Consider the following 14,969-nt stretch of genomic DNA (forward strand, 5'->3'; position numbering starts at 1 on the left):
AGGATTGCTGAAGCATCTAAAATGGACTGGGAGAAGGGGAGTGGCAGTGATATTCAGAAACAAGGAGAACAGCAATGCCAGGAGAGCAGAGCACCATATACAAGTAATAGTGAAGCTTTGAAAATACATTCTCAATATTGGGTCCCCCAGCCATAGGTGGACTCCCATCCACAGAGATTTGCAAAGAGCATGCACTGCTCACATTCTGCTTCCCTTTTTTGTCTGAGTGCCCAAAACTGGGCATCCAAATTCCTCTGCGCAGATGTAAGGTAAAATAAACAAATAATTTAGTATGAGATCGGTACCACAGATGACAAAATCGCAACTTAGTACTCTTCTCCAGCTTGTTAATGATAATGGGACAGCTGTACATCAGGTGCTCAACCAAACATCTTTCAGCCTCGTGCTTAACAACGCACCTGAGGCATTTGGATTTCACATTATGTTCTGTGTGTTTGTTACTTATATATATTTTTTAAATTGGATACTTCAGTGTTGAATCTCAACCTGTGTATGGCAACAGGTGCACCTTTGGCTGCTGAGGAAATTAAGCCAGTATTAGAAATGGCACAAAAGTGAAGATGGCAGCTGACAATATATTAACATATGCCAGGTGCATTTAGAATCAGAAAATGTTATGCTGTGCAGAGAAAGTTTTTGTGCTACCCTATTTCAACTACATATAAATATCCACTTCTGCCAACTGAAAGTAGCTGTGAAATATCTAAAAGCAAACAGTAACTATCAGTTTCTATATCCTCTATAAAAGAGGCATATTTATTTTAAAGGATGATGCAATTCTACTTTAGACACAGATCATAGTTCGCAGAGTTACAACAGACTATATTGCATCATGTATCCTGCATAAACCCTGCTTGCAACATGGCATTTATCATAATGTGCTATCTATTTACATTAATGTATTTTAAGCACTTTTAAAACACTTTTCAGGTCCACATTTTTGTTTCCTTAATCCTTTGCAATCAATGGTCAGTGATTCATTCTTTGGTCTGGAGAATGTGGTTCGGAAGCCCTAAACTCTAGTCGTTCTTTGCATTGGCCACAGTTGGTCATATAAGAGCAACTTGGCGGCTATGCTATAAGGTGGCACCAGGTCCCTGCTACTTTGAGGAGCTAGGCAAGACTAAGAAACACAAAATTTGATCACTTGCTTGGTGATGTCAGTCTTAAGGACGTTTTAAAGAATCACATATTTTTGTTAATTCCACTGCACAGTGATGCCCTTTTTTTCCTGTTATTTCTATTCACATCACTGCTGATTACTCAGATATCTGTGTGTAAACAGAACCTTTCTCATTTATAATTAGCCTTCTTCTCTGACTGATTAAGGAACATGCTTGGAATGAGAATATGCTTAAACAGAATGCTTCTATTTAAATTCATATAACTTGATAAGCAGCAATTAGATACACAGGAAAAATACTTCAAAGTCAAAATGGGGTAGTGAAGAAATAAGTTTTGAGTGCTAGAGTACAACAGAGATACTCTAAAGAAGTTAGCTTTTTGCCCTTCCAGGTTGCAAAATATCCTAGTGCCAGTCAGTACCTGATTTATATAAGATTTCATTTGGAACCCTTTTAAAGTGGAAATCACCTATGCTTACAAGCATGCATTGCTACAGAATTAATTGTCCAGGAGGTCTGTTACTCCAAATATACAATTATCACATTAGATACACCTCCTTCACTATATATTGTGCTTAGGCAATTCCTAAGACAGAATGCTTTGAAACTGTATCTGAAGTTGTATAACCGACACCATCTAATTTTAATGTTCCACTTTTCCCCTACTTATTATTGCTACTAAAATGCTAGAAAGGAGGGTTTCTTTCTAGTTAACCAAAAATAAGGATTTTTCTTGACAGACTTTTATTTTCAATTTTTCTGCATTAATTTAAATTATATAATGTGAGTTAGTGTGGCCTAGTAGCTAGAATAAATGACCTGGAAATCAGGACTCCTACGTTCTATTCTTATCTCTTCATTTGATTCACTGAATGATGCTGGACAATATCCTCAAGGATAAATCTCAGTGATGCGCAGTGAATATTTTAACAAGAGTTTCCTGCAAAAATGTTCTCCCTTAGCGTGTGATAAACCCATGTACCAGGGCCAGCCAGTGGTGCATGTGCTTGCAGAGAAGAAGGATAAGGGAGGGGATAGTGTATTCAAATGGAAGAGCAAAAAGCAAATGAACAAAGGCCCTTTGTCATAACCATAATCAAGGAGAGAGGTGACAGAATGTGTCATGTTTGTATCATGTGCATTTCACTAGAAATGTTTGTACTTTTTTGTTCCAAGAAAAATATACTAAGGTCACAATTGTGCTTACTCACATAAGTAGTCCCACTTACGTCAAGTACTGTGTGAGTAGGGGTTCCAGCACTAGGTCTTGAGTTACAGACGATATAGCACAGTGCTCAATTTGTGTAATTTGAAATAGAACTGGGGATTGATTGTGTGAAGAATTACTACAGGGTTTTGGCTGCATCCTTCCCAGAGACATTGGCTAATATAGCTGTGATTTGGTGTAATCTAGTACAATCCAAAGGCAAAAATATACACTTCAGAAGGTTTTTGGTTGTCTGTTTCTTTGTTTTCAGCCTCCAAAGATAAGCAATCTCTGGCAAAGCTTAGCCAGTTAGTATTAAATTTTAACACTGTCCACTACAGGCAGGGAAATTACTTCCACTCAATCTTCAATTTGGTAGTAGAATCTCAAAAGACTCTGAGGGCACCTCTGAGCACACTACTAATCATTCTGACCCTCAGTTTATCCATCTGTAAAGTTAGAATATTACCTCTCTCACAAGAAAACTGAAGCTTAATTGAATGAGTAAGAGGGAGATTAAGGTGTTGATTTTGATTAATTTGAATGGATGTATTTGAAAAAATGGTAATGTTTTAAATGTACACACAGGCACTTTTAAAAATCACAAATTAATCTTTTATTGGACCAACTTCTGTGGGTGAAAGAGACAAGCTTTGGAGCTACACAGAGCTCTTCTTCAGGTCAGGCTCTTTGTAGCTTGAAAGCTTGTCTCTTTCACCAGCAGAAATGGCCTAATAAAAGATATTACTTCACCCACCTTGTCTCTCTAGTATCTTGGGACCAAGAAATCTACAGCACTGTATCAATAAATTAATTGATAGCACATTAAGATCTTTGGAAATAAATAGGGTACAAAGGCTAACTTCATATAAATTAGAAAATTAAAGATTTAATAATTACTGAAATCCTGTTAAAGAATTTTCCACAACATGTGTGTTACCCTGGGTTCTTCTTGCTTTTTTCTATAAAACGTATCAATTAACAATTGTGAAAATTCTCTGTTATGATGGGCTGTGTCGAAGTATTTGATGTTTTAATTTAATTTTAAGTTACAAGACTTCTACATACAGCGGGTAACATCCCTAAATTTTCAAAGTGTGAGAGAGTTTTAGCTATGCATTTTCCATTGATTTGAATTATATGGCTAAAATTTCATGCAAGGCTTTGAAAATTCAGGAACCAATTACTAACAGAGCTAGAAGAGAGACAGAATGGGCCATAACCATGGTTTAGTAGTTCTCTGGTGGGCCTGTACATTTCAGAAGAATTTAGGTTTTCATTTAAAATAAATTAAGTTTCTAACTCTTATGGCTGAAACCTTTGAAATGTGACAATTAGCAGCACTGTTTTGCTGAATCTATTGACCTCTTTAACAATAGCCGAGAGGTGGATTGACCTATTTCAGTAGAAGTTAATTCTGAAGCCTAATTATGCTGATTTAAATGTCAACTTTATTAACTATTCCACTGCTGATAATTTTAGAAGAAATAATTAATATATGCACATCTACTGTGGCTAGAAAATATAACAGTAAGAAATGGAAAACATTTATGAGATCATATAATTATCCCTTAAAAACAATGCAGGATTGTTCCCTGCAGTCTAATCTTCAGGATTTTGTCTATTTTAGATTGGAATGTCCAAAGTGAGATTATTCACAGTTTAACAGCTCTCACCATTAAAAGTTTTCCTGATTTTTTTTTTAATTCCTAAATATTTCAACCCATTACTTCTAGTTATAGCTGAAGGCTGAAAGAAGCCACCATGGAATGGGGAACAGAAGTCACCAAGCGTGAGAGAAAGAGAGCCCTAACATTCTAACATCCATAAACATAAGCTTTCAGTGTAAGGCCTGGTCTACACTAGGCGTTTAAATCGGTTTTAGGAGCGTAAAACCGATTTAACGCCACAACCATCCACACTAGGAGGCACCTTATATCGATTTTAATGGCTCTTTAAATCGGTTTCTGTACTCCTGCCCGACGAGAGGAGTAGCACTAATATCGGTATTAACATATCGGAATAGGGATAGTGTGGCCGCAATCGACGGTATTGGCCTCCGGGCGGTATCCCACAGTGCACCACTGACCGCTCTGGACAGCATTCTCAACTCGGATGCACTGGCCAGGTAGACAGGAAAAGCCCCACAAACTTTTGAAATTCATTTCCTGTTTGGCCAGCGTGGAGAGCTCATCATCACAGGTGACCACGCACAGCTCATCAGCACAGTTAACAATGCAGTCTCCTGAGAATCGAAAAAGAGCCCCAGCATGGACCGCTCGGGAGGTACTGGATCTGATCGCTATATGGGGAGAGGATTCAGTGCTAACAGAACTGCGTTCCAAAAGACTAAATGAAAAAGTATTTGAAAGAATTTCTAAGGCTATGACGGATAAAGGCCACAGCAGGGACTCTGTGCAGTGCAGAGTGAAAGTTAAGGAGCTCAGACAAGCCTACCAGAAAACCAAAGAAGCAAACGGAAGGTCCGGGGCAGGTCGAAAAACATGCCGCTTCTATGCTGAGCTGCATGCAATTTTAGGGGGCTGCGCCACAAGTACCCCACCCCTGACCATGGATTCCGAGGTGGGGGTTGTAATCTCTGCCATGTCTGAGGATTATGCAGACGGGGAAGATGAAGAGGAAGAAGAAGAGGAAGATCTAGTGGAGAGCACACAGCACTCCGTGACCCCCAGCAGCCAGGAGCTTTTTATCACCCTGACGGAATTACCCTGCTCCCAGCCCTCACAAGCAACTATTCCAGAGAATGACGCCATGGAAGGGAGCTCTGGTGAGTGTACCTTTGCAAATAGCAAACAGTGTTTTTTAAGCAAGCCTTTTTTAATGATTAATTTGCCCTGAGGACTTGGGATGCATTCGCAGACAGTATAGTTACTTAGAAAAGTTTGTTAACATGTCCGGGGATTGAGAGGAAATCCTCCAGGGACATCTCGATGAAGCGCTCCTGTAGGTACTCCAGAAGCCTTTGCAGAAGGTTTCTGGGCAAGGCATCCTTGTTCCGCCCACCATGGTAGGACACTTTACCATGCCATGCATGTAGCAAGTAATCAGGGATCATTGCGTGGCAAAGCATAGCAGCGTATGGTCCCGGTGACTGCTGGCATTCAAGAAGCATCTTGTTCTGTTATCCTCAGCAAAGTGATATCGTTCAGGATAACCTGGTTAAAAATCAGGAATTTAAGTAAGGGGGGTGGCCATTTTTCTACTGGGTTCGTGGAATGCAGCAGCTTAAAAAAAACACTTTCCTGCACGTAGCGAGCGGGGAGGAGGAGTGAAATGCCGATGATCTTTTCTGTTTGGTCACCGGCGAGGCGATCTTCCCAAGCTACCGGACAAGCAGTGGGTGGGGAGGGGAAGGTTGTTGATTAGCAGGAGCTTGCGTGGTATTAGCCATGCGTTGGGGGGGAGGGGTAAATCACTGAGACAGTGGCTTACCATGGCCGCATGCAAGCTGAATTCTGATGCCTGGACCTGATGTGTCTGTGAGATCTGTAACCCCAGAGCTGCAAGCAGTCACTATTAAGATGAAAAATGCGACCTTGTAGGGAAATCAGATGTGCTAGGTGAATAGTGATGTTCACTGTGAAACAGTATAACCATTGTTCTGTAAAATGTATCTTTCTAAATATTTATCTCCCTCATGCAGCTGCAAATTTTTCAACCATCCCTCCTCCATCCCAAAGGCTAGCACAGATAAGGCGGAGGAAAAAGAAGACGCGAGATGAGATGTTCTCGGATATTATGGAAGTTACACGCAATGAAAGAGCTCATCTGAATGAGTGGAAGGACGTGGTTTCAAATTACAGGAAAGAGGCCAGTGAACGTGAGGACAGGAGGGACAACTGAGATGAGAGGTGGCGGCAGGAAGATCGGCAGGAAAATCAGCGGTGGCGGGATGCAACTCTGGGGCTGCTGCGTGATCAAACTGACATGCTCCGGCGTCTTGTGGAGCTTCAGGAACGGCAGCAGGATCACAGAGTGCCTCTGCAGCCCCTGTATAACCACCCTCCCCCCTCACCATGTTCCTTAGCCTCCTCACCCAGACGTGTAAGAACGCGTGGGGGGAGGCTCCGTGCACCCGCCCACTCCACCCCCGTGGACAGCCCAACCAAAAGGCTGTCGTTAGTCTGAATTTTTTTTTTAAATGGCCTTCTCCATCCCTCCTATCCTCCTCCCAAAGCACACCCTTACTTCTCTCCCTCTTTTTATAATGAATCAATAAAGAATTCATGCTTTTTAAATGAGAGTGACTTTATTTGCATAAGTAAGCTGTACTCGAAGGGGGAGGGGGAGTTGCTTACAGGGACTGAGTCAATCAAGGGGGTTGGGTGTTCATCAACAAACACAGCAGTCACACTGTACCCTGGCCATTGATGAAGCTCGTTTTCAAAGCTTCTCTGATGCGCACCGCTTCCTGGTGAGCTCTTCTAATCTCCCTGGTGTCTGGCTGCGCGTAATCAGCGGCCAGGTGATTTGCCTCAGCCTCCCACCCCGCCATAAAGGTCTCACCCTTACTCTCACAGAGATTGTGGAGAATACAGCAAGCAGCAATAACATAGGGGACATTGGTCTGAGCGAGTCAGTAATGTGCGCCAGCGCGCCTTTAAACGGCCAAATGCACATTCCACCACCATTCTGCACTTGCTCAGCCTGTAATTGAACAGATCCTGACCACTGTCCAGGCTGCCTGTGTATGGCTTCATGAGCCATGGCATCAAGGGGTAGGCTGGGTCCCCCAGGATAACGACAGGCATTTCAACATCCCCAACTGTTATTTTCTGGTCTGGGAAGTAATTCCCTTGCTGCAGCCATTTAAACAGAGTAGTGCTTCTGAATACGCGGCGTCATGAACCCTCCTGGCCATCCAGCGTGGATGTTTGTGAAACGTCCCTGTGATCCACCAGTGCTTGCAGCACCATTGAAAAGTACCCTTCCGGTTTACGTGCTGGGTGCCCTGGTGCTGCGGTGCCAAGATAGGGATATGGGTTCCATCTATCGCCCGCAGTTAGGGAATCCCATTGCAGCAAAGCCATCCACTATGGCCTGCACGTTTCCCAGAGTCACAACCTTCGTAGCAGCAGCTTAGTGATTGCTTTGGCTACTTGCATCACAGCAGCCCCCACAGTAGATTTTCCAACTCCAAATTGATTCCCGACTGACCGGTAGCTGTCTGGCGTTGCAAGCTTCCACAGGGCTATCGCCACTCGCTTCTCTACTGTGAGGGCTGCTCTCATCTTGGTATTATGGCGTTTCAGGGCAGGGGCAAGCAAGTCACAAAGTTCCATGAAAGTGCCCTTACGCATGCGAAAGTTTCGCAGCCACTGGGAATCGTCCACACCTGCAACACAATGCGGTCCCACCAGTCAGTGCTTGTTTCCGGGCCCAAAATCGGCGTTCAATGGATAGAATCTGCCCCATTACCATCAGGATCTCCAAAGCGCCGGGGCCCGCAGTTTGAGAGAATTCTGTGTCTACGTTCTCATCACTGTCATCGCCGCGCTGCCGTATCCGCCTCTTACTCGCCTCGGTTCGAAGGTCCTGGTTCAGCATATACTGCACGAGAGTATGCGAGGTGTTTAAAACATCCACGATTGCGGTATTGAGCTGAGCAGGGTCCATGCTTGCTGTGCTATGGCGTCTGCACAGTTCTCCAAGCAAAAAAGGCGCGAAACGGTTGTCTGCCGCTTTCAGGGAGGGAGGGAGGGAGGGGTGAGGCTGTACCCAGAACCACCCGCGAAAATGATTTTTGCCCCATCAGGCACTGGGATCTCAACCCGGAAATGCCAAGGGGCGGGGGAGGCTGCGGGAACTATGGGATAGCTACGGGATAGCTACCCACAGTGCAACGCTCCAGAAATCGACGCTAGCCTCGGACCATGGACGCACAACACCGATTTAATGTATTTAGTGTGGCCGCGCGCACTCGATTTTATAAAATCTGTTTTAGAAACCGGTTTATGCAAATTCGGAATAGTCCCGTAGTGTAGACGTACCCTAAGTGCCAGCTTGCCAATTGAACCATTTAAGTTAACCAGTTCACTTATCTCAAATGAAGAATAGTTTAAAATTAGTAGAAGCAGACCTAAGATAATATACTGGGTAACCTTTTCTTCTTGTGTCTCTGATGGGTGATAGATAGCAGCTGTTTTACATGTGGAAGGGGAGATCTTATCTGCAAAGATAGGCAGAGTTATGTCTTTCCACATTCTGTTACATGCTCCCCTCCTGGAGGTCAGGTATTAGCTTTCCCCAAGCACTATAAACCTCTGTCATATGAGCATAGCATACACAGGCTGGATATTAGGAAACACTATTTCACTAGGAGGGTGGTGAAGCACTGGAATGGGTTACCTAGGGAGGTGGTGGAATCTCCATCCTTAGACGTTTTTAAGGCTTGGTTTGACAAAGCCTTAGCTAGGATGATTTAGTTGGTGTTGGTCCTGCTTTGAACAGGGGATTGGACTAGATGACCTCTGAGGTCTCTTCCAACCCTCTGATTCTACAGCTACTATGCTGCTTTTTTGTCAAATGGCTTTTTAGCTGTCCCCCTGAAGCTGTGCTTTGTGATTCTTTCAATTGGATTCATAGAGCACAAACAGCCTTCACTTATGCTTTTGGCTTCCATTACATTTCCCCCCCCCCCCGCCCCAAAGTAAATATGCAGTCTTCCTCAACTCCTCCCCATTTTGCTCAAGCCACACCCTTTTTATATTATAACACTTTGCTATATGATGTGTAGGAGAGGAGGGAATATACTTGTATCCATTATTGCCTCTCTGTATGCCCTTCCTCCAGTCTCTTCTCTGTGAGACTAAGGGCATTTTTCTCATTCTGTACTGCATAAGAGGAGGGGAGTATAAAGCTCTAAATTATAGATACCAGTCTGAATTCTGAAGACATAAATGGGTATTGCCTCATTCACCATTTTTCCCCCAAGCATACACAGGTTTTGAAAACATTACCCTTTCTATGAACCAGACAGAAGCATTAACATTAAACCACATGATCAAGAACTGCTGAATTTACAGATAGAAACATGTTTACAGCAGCCAGGGACACACACACATTTTCACCTACCATGCTATATTTCTTTAAAGAAATATTGTTAAACTAGAACAGTATCTGTCCTTCCAATAGCTAAATCCAATGTGTGAACACACAAGCTTAAATTTCCACTCACCTGCAAAATGGACTGGATACAGTAGGGATCATATAACAAATCCCGCCATTTAGGCAAAAAGGTCCATAACTGGTGCCACAGAGTTCTTCATGATCTGAAAAGAACAGATACATAGAGAGAGATTTATTATACTTTTACTCAGGAGGAATCAAGATGTGAAAAAATTATACCATGTGGTGTTTTGGGTTTTGTTTTGTTGTTTTCTTTAAATTATAACACAAAAGATACAACTGGCTTAAAAACACTAGAAACTAATAAGGGACAGTTTTACTCTCCAACACATCAGTATGTACCACCATGTATCTAATAAAATCAGTGATTGTAACTGTGGATACAAGTACTAAAGTTTATTTTACAAAATATATAGCAAATGTACCAGCAAATCAGAAGGCAGGCTTAAAGTCTGAGGAAGTGGGAGCAGTTCCATTAGTAAGGAGTGACAGAGCTTTGAAATCTTCCTCCTGGCTTTCACATTTGGGGAGCATAGTGAATATGTTGGGTCAGATGCTAGCCCTTATCAAGACTGCTTTGCACTGCTCTAGTGGTGCAAAGCAGCTTTAAAACCAGTTATATGGGGACTCCTGCAGCATACTGGAATCCATAGATGTGGAAGCAATATAGCCAATCCTATACTCCCGCTCCTCCCAGCCTAGGAGTGGGGCCAGGGAAAGGGGAGGATGGCCTAAGTGCTGCTGCAGTCTAACTGTCCCTGGCAGTGAATGGCCCCTTGGACCTTTAGGCTGCTCCAACCTTCAGTGAAAATTGACCTGTCCCCCTGCTGGTTCACTCAGCTGCACCAAGCATCAGTCTGGCACATCTGAGGAGCTAGTTCATTAATACTTGTGTGGAGAAACTGCAATATAAGATTACTTCAAACCATTACACTTGTTTCTTATAATGTAATTTCAAAAGAGTACATTTTTCATGATTGATTTTATACATGAATTTTCAATGTAGGCTCCTTAATAAGCTATCCAGATCAAGCATTTGGATACTCAGATTGGCATTTAGAGAAGTAATTGTCCATTTTATGTACCTAAATGCCAATCTGGGCATCTAAATGCAGGATTTGGACATCCTAGTAAGAAGACCATGTTTTTAAAACTGGGGTAGGTGGGTGGGTTGTATATGCAAGTGAATATATAGCCATATATATGTGCGGGGGGGGGGGAATTTATTTTATTAATCTCACTTATTAAACCCAAGCATTTCCTTTAAAACAGGAATAGAACAGGCCTGTGACATCACAAACCTGAGACTCATGTGTTATCTCACACTTCAGGTGTGATTATTTTCACTGTTATTTCTAGCCATATCTGAAAATGAGACTGCAGAATCCCTACTGTTCGCGTATGGCAAAATGTGCCTTCAGCAGTGCATACAAAATATACTATTATGGAAAAAGGTATCTTGATTTTCATTTTCAGATCTACTCTTTCGGAATAACCAATGTAGCTCACTTGTAACTCCCCTGGGGCAAAACTGTGGCTGTGAACAACAGTCCACACTAGCAAGTGGTGTTAAAACATCCCACAACAGGGAGCGCTCCCAGAGGCATTGCAGTCTAAGTGGGCACAATGCTTCCAGGAGTACCAGGAGAGTTTGGCCATTGCTTGTAGTATGCACCATACCCATACAGTGCACTGGGCTGACACTACTAATTCTGCCCTCTCACTGTCCTCTTTGGGTTATACAGTGATGCAACTGGCAGTGGAAACCCTGGGTGAAATCCGGGCCGTGTTTAACTCAATGGCAAAATTCCCATTGGATTAAATGGGGCTAGGATTTCAAAGTCAATGGGTGTTTTGCTGTGACTTCAACAGAGCCAGGATTACAACCCCCATGTCCATGTGCTCAGAGTGCAAAAATCAGATTAAATATGTTTTATTATCTCCATGGCAGATATGTCAGTGTAACCAGATTTGGGGTCATGTCATCTCCTGAATGAAAGAAGGGGATAAAAAAAGTAGAAATCCTACTCTATGGTCTCTGATACTGCTGGAGGGAAGGGAGAGAAGCTAAAGTAGAAAATCTCCCACCCCTTCTTCCTCTCCAACTTCCCCAAACTTATGGATGCCCATGTGAGGGAATACAGTGCTGCTGAGACTCTACAAGCTGAGATACCCAGCTGAAGGAAGGCAGGGCCAAGGGAAATTAAGTTTATGCAGCAGCATCTCTTGGCATGCCCTCAGGAAAATTTTCGTGAGAGTTAATAAGATCCTTGTTAATTTCCCTAGAGTCCTGCCCAGTGAATGGTCTTTTATTCCTCTGTAAGTAAGAGTAGGGCAAAGGCTCTGGCTCACTGAAGAGCCATGCTGCCATGGGGGAGGAGGACCTAGGAGTAGTTGATGCCACAGCCAACCTCCCAAATGTTCTGAGATCTGCAGGAAATTCTTGTAGAACACAGAACATCTGCCCTCTCTGCAGTCCCACTAGATATGCCTCCACTCCATGGCAAAATGCCTAAGGAACCCTGGAGAGGGAGAAACATGGAGAGAGAGAGGGAGAGAGAGTCAAAATAATCCATTTGAATAATTTGAGTATAATGCTCTGTGGGTGTGGGTGTAAATTACAATAATGAATATTGTCATTCTTGAGTACAGTAACATCAACAAAACCAGTTCTTCAGGGAATCTGATCACAGACTTAATTCCTGGATATACTGCCACTTTCCAGAGCCACTACTTGCAACGAAGAGGAAAAAAATGTATCCTTCATTTGTTTAAAGTAACTGCCAATAAGAGGGCTATTTAGAGAATACCTTTACACTCATGTGGGTCAAGTATGTCATCATCAATCCATTTATACTTTTCAGTCATTCTGATCTGAGCAAATAGTATTTTGCTGCTGTTTACTAAAAGTGACACTGTGTAAAGTGGCCTACAAATTTTGAATAAATGAAAGAATAAAATAAAATACAAGATGCTATAATATCAAGAGAAATTATTGCAATCAACGTCACAATTCATGGTCACCTCATTAGATAATTTTGACCAAATTCTGTCCTTAGGCATGCACAGCTCTCACCAGTGACAACAGGAGTCAAGTTTGAGTGTACAGGGCCAAAATTTGCCCCTTTAAGTTTACAGTCAGTGATTTGGAAGACTGTAATATAAGTATTATATGAGTGTCAGAAGGGGTTCTAATACAGGTAGGACCCAGATACATTAGCATCAGAGAGGGTGGAATATAGCTTGACACTTTCTACAGAGATAAACTGTTTTAATAACAAGACCTGCCAGTTCATCTAGCTAGTACTATACTTTGCTGACAAACTAATCTCTATTTTTATTCTGATTCTATTAAATCTGTTGTTAGGAAAGATTGTGTTTTATTTTGAAAGACCTTGCTGTGCCTTTTTACAAGTGAAGTTAAAAAACTGTTTTAATCTAAAAATTCAAATTATAAACTTAGAGAGTCAAATGTATTCTACAGTTAAATTAGTATTACCAAGACAGAAAGGTCATACAAGATAAATGTTGATGAGAGGGAAACATTATCAATATCAATCTAGATTATAAATAAATAATTGCATATTGTCATCAACTTTTCCAATTAATACCACTGTAGAAATGGCACCAACATATTATGGATATTCTATGTCATGTATATTTGTATTTTAATATATTGCTTTACTTGCTGAGGACAGAAAATAAAGGGTGGGCAACACATTTTATTTAGAAAGTGGTCAAACAGTTGCAACTTTATTGAACCAAAATTAAGCAAAATTGATTCTTGCAGCCCTAACACAGCAGTGGTTCAAAGTGGAAGAGGCGATAGTAGCCTCTAAGTACTCATATAACTAAGACTTACTCATATAACTAAGACCTACATTTTCAAATTGGCATATTCAACACTTTATATGCACACTCAGGTGTATGCATGTGCACATATCCAAATAGCCTTGTGCTCATGCACTGGGCCCTGTGTGTGCATATTCTGGTCAGACACATGGTAAACTGTATGCACACTTCTATCTGTACCCTTTTGAAAATTTGGGCCAGAGTGCCCTATGTGTTGGGGTAACAAAAACCCTCAACACCACCTAACCCCATAGAAACCTCCTTCCCACACATATATTTGTCCTCAATCCAGAGGCTAAACTAATTACTCTTTACCCAGCAAACATTACCCTAAAGTGCAATCATGTGAATAAAAAAGAAAAAAGAACTCAAAACTGTCAGGTGGCAGATTAGAAAGGATCTGCTTTGTCCTGCCTCTTTTTATAAATAGTCCTGGGCCATATGCCAGCCAATCCCAGAACTTCTGAGAGGTATTAAGACTCCTTACAAAGGCAATCCCTCCTTACAAAGTTGAAAGCTCTGGTCCATTGCCCCAGGAGTAGAGTTGGCTCTCAGGAGAAGCCACAACAATCCAGCACCAGCTGTTGTAATCAGTGCAACTATAGTGAACTATAAATAAACATCTGAGTAAAAATAAACTTACAAGAAATTACCTGTTCGCATATTATTCTGACAACAATTTTTATTCTTGGTTAGAGGCTAGTTTTCTAAAACAGCACCTAAAGACAAAAATTTAAATTTAGCATTTTAATCCTATTGTATTTTGCCTGAGTAAATAACTATGTGAATGTACTTTCATTTATGTTGCAAACTAAGAAGTTTGTCTACTGTAGATAGAAATATTCTGTTATACTATATGTAAACTCAATTAATTTTAAAACTAATGGCAAACATTCATACAGAGTCAAATCCCATAAATCTTTATGGGATAGTGCTACTGATAAAGCAGATACACCTTAAGACTTGTCTGAATAATGAAAACATTGAAAAATATATCTGCAGAGGAATTCCTCCTGGAAGAGAATGTAGTAATTCTGGATTGACAGTGCTTAATGCTTTTAGAAAATCTACACTATTACCTACATTGATATCTAATTAAACTCTGTTGCTTTATAAATTCCAGTGCACATAAGAAAGCCAGCCATGATTCTGAAGTCAAATTAAGTTTTGCTGCAGGATTGGGCCCCGTTTTTGCAATTCACTAGTATGTGAAACTTACTGTCTCACAATTCTTGGTTTTGTTGTTTGTTTGTTTTCTATTTTGTCTGATTGTAAAATTAAAGTAGAAGCTGTGAGTTTAATAACATTCAAAAAAGTATTAGTTATACATGGATTACAGAGGATAATTTTTATAAGGGATATAAATTCTTCTACATCAAGACACAAACCAACCACTACCAGAGACAGCTAGGAAAAAAACTTCCCTTTTGGGAAGTTTATTCCATAATTGTCCACTGTAGGATTCCCTGTACCTTATTCTAAAACATCTAGTTGTGGCCACTATCAGAGAGGATGGATCGTTGAATTAGACTGGTCTGGTATGGCAGAATAGTTTCCTATTTCTGAATTTATTTTGCTTTAATTCACATATCATACTGTATAGTAAACCACTAAAA

At 41.3% G+C, this 14,969-nt stretch overlaps 1 protein-coding gene across 11 annotated transcripts in view; it reads right to left on the minus strand.

Annotated features, from left to right (window-relative positions):
* Positions 1 to 14,969, minus strand: part of NRG4 (neuregulin 4) — a 63,458-nt gene that overhangs the window by 29,264 nt on the left and 19,225 nt on the right. For 10 of the 11 annotated variants that reach the window (XM_039490456.1, XM_039490463.1, XM_039490460.1 and 7 more), the window contains 2 exons: positions 14,007 to 14,072; positions 9,551 to 9,644 (listed from right to left, as the gene is read on the minus strand). In XM_039490456.1, the coding sequence (XP_039346390.1) occupies positions 9,551 to 9,644; positions 14,007 to 14,016 (104 nt within the window). In that variant the 5' untranslated portion in view covers positions 14,017 to 14,072. The remainder of the gene's footprint in view (positions 1 to 9,550; positions 9,645 to 14,006; positions 14,073 to 14,969) is intronic. The other variant, XM_039490464.1, reaches the window with a different exon arrangement.

Source organism: Mauremys reevesii, linkage group 10 (assembly GCF_016161935.1).
Source record: "Mauremys reevesii isolate NIE-2019 linkage group 10, ASM1616193v1, whole genome shotgun sequence".
Lineage (NCBI taxonomy): Eukaryota > Metazoa > Chordata > Testudines > Geoemydidae > Mauremys > Mauremys reevesii.